The 13,902-nt window shown below is 41.6% G+C and overlaps 1 protein-coding gene across 6 annotated transcripts in view; it reads right to left on the bottom strand.

Annotated features, from left to right (window-relative positions):
• Positions 1-13,902, bottom strand: part of dmd (dystrophin) — a 284,148-nt gene that overhangs the window by 54,369 nt on the left and 215,877 nt on the right. For all 6 annotated transcript variants that reach the window (XM_040014765.1, XM_040014766.1, XM_040014767.1 and 3 more), the window contains 4 exons: positions 10,607-10,875; positions 8,925-9,071; positions 6,979-7,042; positions 35-95 (listed from right to left, as the gene is read on the bottom strand). In XM_040014765.1, the coding sequence (XP_039870699.1) occupies positions 35-95; positions 6,979-7,042; positions 8,925-9,071; positions 10,607-10,875 (541 nt within the window). The remainder of the gene's footprint in view (positions 1-34; positions 96-6,978; positions 7,043-8,924; positions 9,072-10,606; positions 10,876-13,902) is intronic.

Raw genomic sequence — 13,902 nt, 5'->3', positions numbered from 1 at the left:
AACAGGGCTACAAGCTGAGCACCAGAGCACTTACTTGATGTAGTACGGCACGTTGTTTGGAGAGATGCCCTGCTCGAAGGGGGTCACCACAGATCCTGCACAAACAGACGATAGATGATTAAAACCCAAAACAAATATTGATAATCATCTCCTAATTTTGTTTGAAGTGTTTGAAATTTCCAAAGCTGTCATGGTCCCTCGGTGTTGAACCCAGGGTTTTTAGTGAGTTCATGTTTTGTTGTTGTTTTGTGGATCATTTGTTTCTTACTTTGGTTTGTTCGTAGTATTTGTTTGATTGCTGTTTCTCATTTCATTATTGTATTTTTCAGTCGTCGGTTTGTATTTTAGCGTCATCTTCCCTGCTTATGTTGTCGTTGACTTCATGTGTCTTGGTTTTGTAATATTTAGTTATCATCTTTGGTTTTCCCTTTCTGTTTTCTCAGCCTTATCCTTGTGTCCGTCCGGTCTCTGAATCCTGTCACCATCTTTGTTTACCTTTCTCCCTTTGTCCTCCTGTACACTGTTTTTCTATTTTATTTTGATGTTTGTTCTTCCTTCTATTTTGTGTCTAGGTCTCTGTTCGTTATCTGGTGTGTCTGTATTGTGTCAGTATTCTTCACGGTGTGTGTTCATTGCTTTTCTATTCCACGTGCTCCAACTTAAGTCAGTGGCTACTGCCATGAGTTTAGCATGATACTGCTTATCCCTTATTTCCAACTCCCGCCTTTTGGGTCTTACTCCTGCAGCCACACAGCTAACCTGACAGAAGAACACAACTATAAAAAGACTGAGCCCAACAGTACTTCTATGTCACCGCTGCAGAGGATGAGCCCTTCATCACTGCCACATTAGTGGATCACATTCTTTTTGACATCACCATAACCGGTTCCCACTTTGAGGAGGAAGTGAAGCTGCCACCACCGGTACCTTTCACTACTGCCCAGATTTGCAGCTCCACTGGTATCTGCTAAAACAGGGTCTCTACAACAATCCTCTAGGGTGAATGAAAAAGACGTGTTCTCTCGTGCTACCCCAGCCAGAAGAAATCTAAGCAAAGACTGTTCTGTGTTCTCTTCACCATCAGCATAACCGCTAAACCAGCAAAGTTACAAACTGAGGGTTTTGTGTCTGAGTCAGACTGTTGATGATACAATATAAGACTGTTTTTCTTTTTTTATTCCTGCTGGAAGAAAGACCAGACGACCAGTTCAAAACATGTTTTTTGTGGTCACCTCATTCAAAGACTGAAGTGTGTTTCTTTGAATTTTGTAATGAGTTTTGTATTTTTTAGTCGGTCAGTATAGAAAATGTGTTCTGTATTTGTGAGCTGGCCAATAACCAAAGAAAGTTTTCTGTTTCTGGAACAGATAATAATGTTTGTCTGGTGTTTCTCAGACACCCAGTAATAAAGAAGAAGTCCACGGCAGTCTCTGAAGCAGTCAACAGTGAAATACTTGGGGTGTTTCTGTCAATGTTTTCCATTTCTGAGCTGGTACCTCACACAGAAACTGTTTACTGTGCTGCCGAGATGACCCCTCCAGAGATTGAATTTTGTGTTCATGAGCACACCATCTCAGAGACTATCCCCAGATATTGTGACTGTGCTCTGGGACTTCTGGGGGAATTCTGAGCCAGAACAGCCACAGTCCCTGTCCCCTGTAAGATTTGCTGCATGCTCTGTTGAGCTGCCCCAACCACCAGTGTTTCCAAAGTCTCCTATATGTGCAGTGAATCTTGACATCCCTGAGCCTCAGCTGAGCCTGAGGGTCCTGTGTTGTCTGAGCCTGAGCCCGAGGATGCCATATTGCCTGAGGTTGTGGGTTTCTGTGGTCATCCCCGGCTATCTGTCAAGCCATTGATGGGAACTCATTGTTGTGGTTGGCTACCTGGCAGGCCACGAGGGTTTTCTTTCTATCCTTGCTGTCATCCTTCTCTGTCCAATCCATGTGATGGTCTCCATTGGCCTCCATTAACGTCACCCAAGGGCCCATCTTTAAGCCACATTAGGGTCTCTGTTGCCATTGTCGGCCTCTGTCCAAGGCACCCGAGGGTCTATATCACCCTTGTTGGGTTCCATCCTAGCCACCTTCTGGCTATGCCACCTAAGGTGTCGTCTGTGTCAGCACTAGCTTCCAGTTAATCATATCCTCTGCCATCAGTGGCCTCGTGCCAAGCCACTGGATGGACCATGTCTCCTTTGGTACTAGCTTCCAGAGTTTCTTCATGTCTTTCACCGGTGGTCACCTGTTCTGCCATCATGGGTCATTGGTCTAATCGCCAAATACATTAGTTTCTCTATCTCAGTAAATCATGTTTAAATCTTTCAAATGATCTCTCCTTCTTGAGCTACTAGCTAAAGGTAGGAAGATGCACTGCTGTTCTAAACTCTGATTATCAAATGTTATCATTGGAGTGTGAATGTGTGTGAACGTTAGGTAGAAAAAATGCTTTTATGAATGGGTGAAAATGAGTAAATGATGTAAGTGAGTGCTTGAGTTTGAAAAGTGCTATAAAATCCAGTCAATTTACCATTTATCTTGCATATATGGACTTCTGAAGATCAGAAAAGATGGGTGGAGTTCCTATTCTGGGCTGGGCATGAGTTGCTGCCCCAAATGGAGTACGAACGAGTGAGAAGAGAAGGGAGTGGGAGACTGACTGATGAACTGGGGCTGTAGTTGAAATGATATGGACGCTGCACTGTACCGTTTTGGTAGAGAGAGAGTTGAGCATAAAAATAGGAACTTCCGATTTACCGGTCGATCCCAGCACCCGTCTACTGTCCTGGCCTGTCCTGGTCACTTCTATGTGCCCACTTCAGTCCGTCTAAGGCAGGGGTCAGCAGCCTTTAAGACCCAAAGAGCCATTTGGACCCAGTTTCCACACAAAGAAAGAAAACACTGGGAGCCGCGAATACTTTCTGACATCTAGAATGAAGATAACACTGTATATATTGTTTTTTACCTTTATGCTTTGTGTGAACAACTAAGGTGTGTTGCTTATGAAATCCATGAAGTGCTACAGAGAAAATTACATGTTATTTATGTAATGAACACATTTGAACTCTTAAAGAAATATAACAAACGCAAAGACACCCAGCTGAACTAAAATGATCCCGCAAACAAAAACTGCTGTGAGCCGCCCTCCTTATATCTCCTTTGGGCTTTTGGAGCCTTGACCTGACTTTTAAAAAAATAATTGGAAAAAAAGCTCGATGCTGCTGAAAGATGAAAAATAGATATTTGCAAAATTCTGCCTAAATATGTATTTTACCTGGTTAATGTGTGTGGCGGGGCGTGGTCTGCAGCGCCGCTGCAGGGGAGGCGGACGCACCTGAGCTGCATCCGCAATCACGCCTCGCCGCCTTAACGTCTGTGCTGTTGTGTTGGTGTGTGTCGGGCTGTGAGCTGCAAAGCTACAGCCGGCTGTGTGCGTACAGCAGCCGTGTGTGAAAAGTGGTCAATAAAGAGATGCTGAAAAGCGTGTTCATGCAAACATCGTCGGGTCTGCCGTGATATGTTTACAACGGGACTTCTGCTGCTGAACCTCTGCACACAGCGTCTGCAGGTCGGGGCTGTACGAAGTCACTTTATCTTTACAGGACTGTAAGCTGTCGTCTGTGAGGCGTGAGCGGTGTTTGGTTTAACATAGTTCACGGTGGAGCTGCCGACATAATGTGGATCCAAAGATCCATAATTGGCCTACCTGGGGCTGAAAGTCTCGATAAATGCACGGCGTGTCAGCGGGGACACCGGCTTCCACGAGTGTGACGCTTATTTTGAGCGATGAACAAATAATATAATATAATTTCATTTTTATATTTCAATATCACAATAATCTTCCAGTTTAGAACTACAAGTTAAAAAAGAACATAAATAAAATACACTTCAGCTAATAGCTTCTAATTTATTTTCCCAAACCACGCAGGGCCGCAGTATAAGAACTAAAGAGCCGCATGTGGCTCCAGAGCCGCAGCTTGCCGACCCCTGGTCTAAGGTATTTCACACACGGCCAAAACCTAAATCCATTTCCTTCCTGCAACATCTGTTCTGGTGCCCTTCTCTTATAATGCATGTCACTGAATATGTTTTTGGGTCCTCTGTCTGCACCCAGATCAAGTCCTGCAGCCACCCTGCTAAGGAACAAGGAGTAAAATAAATGTCTTACCAATCGCAACAGAATCCTAGTACCTGCCTACCGTCCTGGCCTGTCCACTCAATTTGTACCCATCCATGCTGAATCAAAGAAACTGTCTTCTAATTACATTAGACCATTTGAAATTAAAATGGACTTTCTACACCCCTGTTTCCTGCACCCTCCTGGGGCAGGAGCTGGCTGGTGGGTCGGGGGTCGCTCTTGGTTCTGGGGAGAATCCATTCATCTGCACTTTGGGGGGGGTCAATGGATATTCATCTTTATTGAATTTTTCTTTGTGTGTTTGTCTCCTGGACCTTTCTCTGTCTGCCTCTGGCTGTTTGTGTACCTACTTCTGTGGGTTCTTTGAACTTTAAACAAAAAAAACACACTTTGTTACAAAACTTCCAGAAAGACGTCTACTGTAATGAAATTTATTTCCCAGAGGTGTGAAGAGACATTATTATTATTCTAATTATTATTATTATTATTATTATTATTATTAATAAACATTATGAAAAAATGGTCAGACACAAAGATTTTCAGGCAGTTCTGTTAAATGATTTGTTTCAAAGCTATATGTCACGGCCCTTTACATGTTGTAACAATGTTTTTATCTTTGATATTGTCATATTTTATTTGCACATTATTTTTGCTTTTTATCAATTAAATTTAAATTTCCATTTAATTTATTTTTCTGTTTTTTATCATGTCACTCAGAGTGGACAGAGGTGGAAAAACTATTAAAAAATCATTCCAGAAATGTGTGTGTTTTACATTTAATTAGGAACATTTTTAGATATTCTTTCTGAAAACTTGAGTTTTAGTTTTGTAAAACACGGTTAATTTGCTGACAGTGTCACTTTAAGCACTTACACATTTATATTTCATCTACTAGCGCAATGACAGAAACGCATGAAACAAATAGCAATTAAAAAACAAACAAAGAAAGTAATTAAAAACAAAAAGTGCCTGATCTTATGCATATGACCAAATAAGCCCCATAGCTCAGACAGTAGGGCCGGCTCTAGCCATTTTCATTTTAGTCCAGATTAAGATTTGGAAAGATAGCCTACTAGGTATGGGAACTGATAAGAGTTTAGGATTCAGATTATTGATCGCTTATCACTTCAATACCTTATCGATTCTCTTATCGATTCTCACTTAGTTCTCAAGGAGTCAGAGTCACCATCACCACTAAGCAGGATATCAAAGACATTACATTTGTGTTAAGTGCATGCTGTGAGGGACAATGTTTGTACATGTTTAAGGCATTTCCCCTTTCGTGAGATAAAAAAGTAATGTATCACACATCCACAGAGAACTTTCCTTAAAAGAAATCTGTATATTTCTTAATTACTCTCAGGAGAAATGATTTCATTACGCTACTAATTGCATTACTTTTTTGTTTCTCTGCAAAAAGAACTGAAATGCATTGTCTCATAATGACCAGTTAAAAATATAAACCTCTAGGCTACAGTCCCATACACCAGCATAAATCCCTATCTTAATTAGGACACACATATAATCTTTCGCTTAGTATTCAGGTATGAACACAAAGCCGACGGCACAAAGCAAAGATGAAATTCAGCACAAAGAGACTTTAAAGCAATGACCACAGTGATTCTGCTATAGAGACATAAACAGGTAGAAACGGAGGTTGAAGCCTGATTGCTCATCCGATTGTTACCTGTTGAAGTTCAGGATGTTGCTGTTGAGCTGGGGTCAGCATTCACATAGCTTTAACATCACTCTGGGTTCTTGGCTAGCTTAGCAAAGAACCAAAGTTGTGTTAGCAGCATAATGCAGTTGTGTCTGCTATGGATGCAGTTTCCACTTTACCATCGCACTCTGGTTATTTTGTGCAAAACAAAAAGTATTGTCCATATCCACGATGTAGACCACACTACTATTTCCCTTCTCCAACATCACAAACGGAACTCAACTGATGGAAGCCCAACTGCAAGTGGAACCGATAAGTGGAATCGATAGGGAAGCAGTCTAACAGAGGAATTGAACTATCAAGAACTGGTTCTTGATTCCCATCCCTACAGCCGGCCAGCTGTCACTATATTTTTTCTCATTTTGCTCTCCAAATCACCCAGTCGCTGACAAAAACTGCCTTTTCGTTTCTACCTAACGACTGCTGCCTGCTAATAGCTTTTGTAGCCAGTAGCTATAATTAGATCAGCTTGCTGGCTGAACTTTGGCTCATGATCTGGTTGAGCTAGTCTAAGGTTGATTAGTTATCAAATGAATGCCTTGTAAATATGTAATAGAGTGCATTTCATGTACATGGAAATATTAAAGATCCGTTATTCTTGCATTGAGGTCTTCTTAGTTAATCCTGAGATTATGTTAAAATAACAGAATGGTAATTGCAAGTGAAATGCTGGACTTCCAACATGATCAAAAAAGCACTTTTGAAGCATCTTCTGTTCTCTTAGCTTATTTTTAACAAATAATAAATATCATCTTCCTTCACTCATGAAGAAGACTCCAACATGTGTCTCCCTACACTCTCACTTATACTTCTGATTAGATCTTAAGTTTTCTTTTCTTTTTTTACATTTTGAATGTGTAGCCACTTTGCACTTCTGTTATGACTGAATGACATCAGAGAGCACAGAGCTTGCGTCACAAGCTTGGGTCATGCTGGCACCGCATGATGAAGATGTTTATTTTGTGCCACTGCTGTCATCATTAGTTCAAATCATTTTATTTTCACACACACACACACACACACACACACACACACACACACACACACACACACACACACACACACACACACACACATCTCATGTTTTCTGGTAAGTACTACTAAATAAGCAGTATAGTTACCATGTGTAAGGCCAAAATCCCCGTGAGCATCTGTCAGCTGCTTGAGATGCTCGTTGATGGAGATCTGTGAGAGGGGAGAAAAACACATTAACAAACATGTGTGTGTATTTGTTCTACTATTAAAATCTCTATATGAATCAACATCATTAATAATGTAATTTTAAATCAATTTAACCTCATCAGTTTAACCAACTAATACCAGTGGTGACATGCAGAAAACCAATGTTAAATTAGATTTTGGGTTAGGCTGGCCCCAGACCTAACCCTTAGATCAGTTCCCACAGCAGCTAACAGACATAAATTACTTGCTGCAAAGAGCTCGGGCACGTATGGATCGTCCTACTCTGGATTAGGCCACTGCTTCATTTAGTTATGTGGAAGAGTAAAACTAAACACATGATATTGCTGTTAGTTATTTTCCAGTCACAGATAAAATCTGGGGAACAGACAGCCAATAAATGTAATTTAAGCTTTAGCTTGGATTACTTGTGGCTTTCTTTCTCCTGCTTTGAGTCGATTTTTTTTTTACTTTTAGGTGTTTAGTTATAGACTAGTGTTTATGGGTATATAGTTATAATGTGCATGCTAGTTTTATATAATAATACAGCCCCGTTTAAACGTTTAAGACCACCTGAAAAATAGCAAAAAATCATATTTTGCTTGGTTTGATCTTAACAAGGTTCCAAGTAGAGCTTCAACATGCAACAAGAAGAAATGGGAGTGAGACATCAGACTCCATTGCAGAAGCTTAGATAATAAAACTGGCTGAGGTGCTTTGGTTTAAACAGCATTGCAATATCTGTAGCTATAATGTAGCTCCATATGTGTTGTCATAACCAGGACTGTTGTTGATTTATGGCAGCTCCCTGAGCCTTAACCGGAGCCCATGCGTCCTTCGCTGGCTATGTGTGAGTTTAAGTCATAGTCCAAGGGTCCAGTGCCACCCAATCCTGATGGTCTCTGTCTCCACTGCTGGTCGCCTGCTGAGGGTCACATCTATTTTCTCACCAGCCTCCAGAGACATCCCATCACCCCCACCGACACTAGTCTCCAGCCAAGCCACAAGACGGTTCTTGCCACTGATACCCGAGTTGTCCAATCAGCGCTGACATTATCAGACTGGCAATGCATCCAGAGGGTCCTTGCCACCATGCCACCCAAGGGCCTTTGTCTCCATCATCAGCCATGCCACCAGAGGGTCTTCACTGCCATCACCAGTCCCCAGCCAAACCACTGAAGGGTCTCTGCCACTGGCCACAAAATTGTCTTGTCTCCACCACTGGCCACCAGGCCAATCCCGAGTGTTACCCTGGTGACAATGGAGTAATCGACATCCTGCTGATGACAGTGAGGAAGACACTCTTAAGGCTGTTAACAGCAGTGACGAAGGAAACGCTTTTGAGGTCGACTTGTGAGGAAGACAGGACACCCTCGGTGGGTGGTGATTCTGCTTCTGGCGGTGTTGAGATCACATGCTTGGTACAATACTCTTCAGATGCTGGAGACTGGCACTGTAACTATTTCAACTTAGGATACACGGGGGCTCAGAGCTGGCACAAAGAAGAATCACTTTCACTCACCATTCAGGTGATGTCTAGAAACTGGGCTTAATAGATATGGCTGAAGAAACAGGCTTGAGCTGCAGCCCAGTCTGGGCAGAGTGAACTGAAACCAAACTTTCGCCAAGTGGGACATGAATGACTTCAGCTTATTATACTCAGGTTAGTACAGTAGTGATATATAATACTTTCCTTAAAAATATAATACATTTTTGGTTCAAATTGAAAAAAGGCAAATTTAAAAGTGAGATCACTGGTCAAACGCGACTTGATATTTGGATACAAACTATCATTTGATATTTACAATATTTGTCGTGGCGTGAGTGTATCTCATTTTTATTGCTTCCACATTTGTGTAAGGATGTGTGTGTGTGCATTTGTGTTTACCTGGAGCAAGCTCCAGCGTGTATTCAGATCTTCGATGCGTTCCAGGTTCCTGGATGATAACTGGATATCAGGCAGATTGAAAGTGGATGCTAATTCGTTCACATGCGTCACATCGTCCTTAATCTGTGCAATTTCTTCCTGAAACTCCTGCAACATAAGCACATACGACATATATGCATTGAAATAAACACACCAAAACCTTTACATGTGACAGTGAGAAACTAATGCAGCTGTCACATAAAACCCAGTTTGTTGATTCTTTAATGTAGGACATGGAAATCGACGATGGACTCAGGTACGATGAATGGTTGATAGAAATAATGTGGAGCACATTTTCTGGCAGTAACTCACCTCTGACTTACTTTGCAAGATATTTGCTAAGTTATAGTTATATTTGCTATAGTTTCCTCAATGCATTGCAATCTGGACTTGACCTAGGTGAGAGGTATCAGGCAGGCGGTAAACTAATGCATCTGCCATGTAAACCCAGTTTGCTACTTGTTTAAAGCAGGGAATGGATAGGACTGATAGGCTTAAGTGAGACAAAGAGTTGACAGATTCCATTTATACAGTTTAAGCTGGGCACTGTGGAGGCAGATGGCAGGTAGTGGCAGGCCAAACTGAATGCAGCTTTTTAGTCAGCCTCAAAGCAATTCTGGCAAACTGTTAGGCGACTCAGGGAAAGTGAGCAGTACTCGACTCACACAGTGGGGATGGGGCGCTGGTGACCTCAGTGCTGGTTGGGCAGTGGAAGGAATATTTCAAAGATCCATATAGGAAGCTGAATTTGGGAATAAGGGGAAAGACTCCTACTCTCATCCATTGTTATGAGCTCTGGGTAGATGCAAACAGTCTAGCCATCTGAAGGATGGCTCTGCACTCTTGAAAGGGTGAGGAGTTGAGTCATTTGGAAGAGACAGAGTGGAGCTCAACATTGCAAGGAGTCATTTGAGGTGGTGTTGGGTATCTGACCCAATGATAAGGTGTTACAGGCGTGTCCTACTGGAAGGAGGCTCTCTGGCATGCTTTACGCTGATCTGGGAACATGTCTCTATTTTCCTGGATGAGCTGAACAAGGTGAGAGGCGGGCGTGGGCTTCTCTGCTTAAACTGCTGTCCTCATTGTCCAGCCGCAGATAAGCGTTGGAAAATGAATGGATGGCTGGAGCTTTTAATTATTTTTCTAAGCTAAACTCATATAAAAAAGGGATCTTGATCTTCCTTTCCAAAGTCAGTAAAGATTCAAGGCGATTTAAGTCAGGAGGATATCAATAATTATCTCTACAGTAAGTCCCGGATGAGCCTACTTTACAAATCCAGCAAAATGTATAAAAAGTCAAACCAAAAGTTTTTAATGCCTATCAATTAGAATGATTATCTTCTTTGTCTTTGATTGTTAAGATTTGGGGAGAACATTTTTTAACAAGAGCAATGGAAATGGAAAAATACTCATAATAGTGTTATGTTCATGATTAACACTAACCGAAAGCATCAGAGGGTAATGTAGAAGGAAACAGCCTGGGCTGAACCTTGGATGAAGGTGTAACAAGCACTCCCAACCTAATTACATCTCTTCCCGTTATCTCGTTTAAGGAAACTGTTGGCTTGTTTTATTAATGTTTTACACTGTCTGTGGGTATGAAACAGAATACTATATCTAAAGTGAGGGTCACTGATTCTCACCTTGACTCTGTCGATATGGTCTGGTAGCAAGTCAATCACGAGGTCTTCTACAGGTTCCCACGCATCCTTTACCATTTCTGCCCGGCTCAGCTTTCCATCCAGCAGGTCCTCCGCCTTCTCCAGCTCCATCAGTTGGTCAAGGGCCAACTCTAATCTCCTCTGCCAGTCATCTGAGTCAGTGTTGAGCTGGTCCCATTTGTTCATCATATCGTCTGCCTCCTTACGCAGGATTCGCCCCACGTTGTGTGCGCGCTCCTCTGGGCTGATATCTGAAGGTTATGTAAAGAATAAATGCAGAAATAAGCAAATGTCACACACCATGCAGTAATCTAAAAGGCCTTCGGTCTGTCAGCGTATGGTAGGGCTACTATTTCAAAACTGATATACTATAACAATGTCAACTGCCTGGAGTTACTTATGGCTGAGTCCACTAGAGTACAAATACGAGCATGTGTATATTTCAATGCACACATGTGTATTTCAGTCTGTGTGGGGAGTTGTGCGTGTGCACCGAGTTGTTTCTGCTTATTCAAATCTGTGTGTGTAATAAGATTTGTAAATGTGTATGCAGAAAGCTGCTGTCATCAGATTTGTGAACGTGTAAATAAATGATGTATATTAATGACTCGTGAGTCTTGTCTTGTGAGTCATTATAAGACAAAACGATGTGACTTTTGCTAAACTTCTAACATGACAGATTTGTGATCAATCAGTGATTTGAATGTGTGCAGAGAGTTATCTGTAAGTTAGGGTTCATTAACCCTGAGCCAGGATCACAGGCTCAGACCGTCTCTCACTCTGCACAAACCACCAGCTTGGTTTTTACGGCCTTCGCGGGTTGTGCCATACAAGACGGGGTCAGACGCACAGACCGCAACGGATTTATCAGAAACCCAGCGTGAGTCACTGGAGGATTTGATATTCACCATAAGCCAGAGTAATATCCCTGAAACCAACAGTACAACCACCTGAACAGCTCTGATTCATCAAACAGCCAAAATAAGAGAACAAATGTGCAATTTAGGTTACAGTAATTCCCTCTATCTAGTTATCAGACTATATATATTTAGAGTCTAGATGCAGGCAGGAAAATGTTCATATTGGCTTAATGTAAGAATGGTCACAGTACTCATGTTTAAAGGAATTCTGAATAAGCAGAGTAAACGTGTCTTCCAAGCCCAGTCGGTCAACTCAAAGCAGATAAGGAGGTGATTAATGCCTTTCTCAGGTGAAAACTACACCATAATAATAATGTGTTACAACTAAGAGTCTGGCACTCATAGCACTACGCATAAATATGCATGTCTTATCAGAAAAGTTACATAAATACTTTAACTTGTGAATACTTAAACTGCCATGTGGACTTTTGACAGGTAGAATTAAATATATTGTAAAATATGACCCTTGTTATTAGAAATATTGGCTTAATCTTTATCTGTTCCACTCTTCCAGGTTGTTTTTCAAACTGACCACATCTGTCACGCAGATGTGGTCAGCCATAGCTAGCCTGCAAGCTAGCTATGGCTCTGTCCATGAAGAGCTACAAGCTACCAGGCTGGGTATGAAAACAGACCTGAAAAGCGATGCCTTCTCCACAGATCTTACATGTTTCACAAAAGATATTTAACACCACTGTCAAACACTTAAAGAGCCAGACAATCAGAGTGGATTGGGCAGAAAGGAGAGTGGCAGAGGTGGAGGAAGATGTTCTGCTTCAAGCTATTCAAGCTCAAGAAAATATACAAACGAAACTGACAGAGCTGAAAGCCCGATCACGTAGAAACAACATTCGTGTATCGTAGTGCCTGGAGACACTGAACGGAACAACCTGACGGGGTTTTAGAAACTTTTATTAAATGGGAGTTTTCTTTAAGATGTCACAGAGCCGCCGCAGAAACCAGGCCCCACTCAACAGTAATTTACTTTCTACAGCACAGTGTTAAAGAACTGGTGCTCTGAGAGTTTTTTCTGAGAGGAGTGAGAATTGACTTTGACCATGACTAACCCCACTGACACTCAGCAGAAAAGAAAGGCCACTTTCAGACCCCCCACCAGCAAAACTCAGTGACGGCACCGTAACTTACAACAGCGCAACAGAGGCCATGGAAGATGTGAAGAAGGTCCTGAGCTTTACAGGAGAAGAGACCCGATCCACGTAATCAAGGAGAAGCAGAAGAGCTTTTCCTCAAAGACAGCGAGGACACACCGGAGCTGTCTCGATGTGTCACTAAAGGCAACTCACCTGCAACATGTCTCTGAGCAACACTCAGCTGGCAGCCAAATATTTGTATTCGCTTGTATTTCTGTGGGACTGTAGCATTAGGCTGCTTCCACACATTCACAGTCGCTGTATGAGATAAAGCTGATTCCCAATCCTCTGCTGTATTTTAGCTTCTACCGTGACCTGATTAACAGGATGTAAGTTGATCATAAAATTCTGATATGATGCCCTTATTAATCAGTCCTTCTGTGAGCAGGTGTTTGTGGGCGTCCAATAAGTGGATTACACTCTACTGCCATAAGTATAAGCTCCTTTACTTTCATAAACATGTGAACTTGAGCGCCATCTCATGCTTAATCCACAGGGTTTAAAATGATGTGAGCCCACCTTTGCAGCTACTGCAGCTTCAACTCTTCTGTGTGGGATTTCCACAAGTGAGAAATGACACTGTTAGAAGATTCTTGCAAACCTAAAGATCTCAAAACATAATTTTGGAACGCTGATTAATGTGAATGCTGATTAATGTGAACGCTGATTAATGTGAATGCTGATTAAGCATTAATGTTGTTCTTCTGTACATTTTTATGTACGGAAGAGCAACAGAAACCATTTTGGTATCAACACATTCAGCTTTTTGTGGACAAGTATTCTATTACTTCTGTTTTCTTTCACTTTTATATGTTTTAAAATATTTGTTTGTTTGTTTTACACTGAAATGAATGGTGAACGCTTAAAATCCTCATCAAACACACTCAACATTGAAAGTTAACTAGTTCAGATTACTTTAACCTCCTAGGACCTGCGTCCACATATGTGGACATCACATTTTGGGTTATTTAGACCAAAATACTCAATTTTGCTCTACAAGGGCCTGATATCCACTTACGAGGACGTTATGCTGCTACTGTTCTATTGAAATTTTAAACAAATATCCTCATATGTGGCTCTGATTTTTCTTAGAAACAAAAATCAGGTAAAAAAAGAATCTGGTCATTCTTTGCTTTTACATTCATCGGGTCCAAATCAGCCCAAATATCAAAGAGAAATCAAAAATGCTGCCATGGAAGAGTTCGGG

Source organism: Simochromis diagramma, unplaced genomic scaffold (assembly GCF_900408965.1).
Source record: "Simochromis diagramma unplaced genomic scaffold, fSimDia1.1 OVJJ01000165.1, whole genome shotgun sequence".
In the NCBI taxonomy this organism is placed as follows: Eukaryota; Metazoa; Chordata; class Actinopteri; order Cichliformes; family Cichlidae; genus Simochromis; species Simochromis diagramma.
The sequence above is the reverse complement of the archived record's forward strand: the minus strand, read 5'-3'. Positions and strand labels throughout refer to the sequence as shown.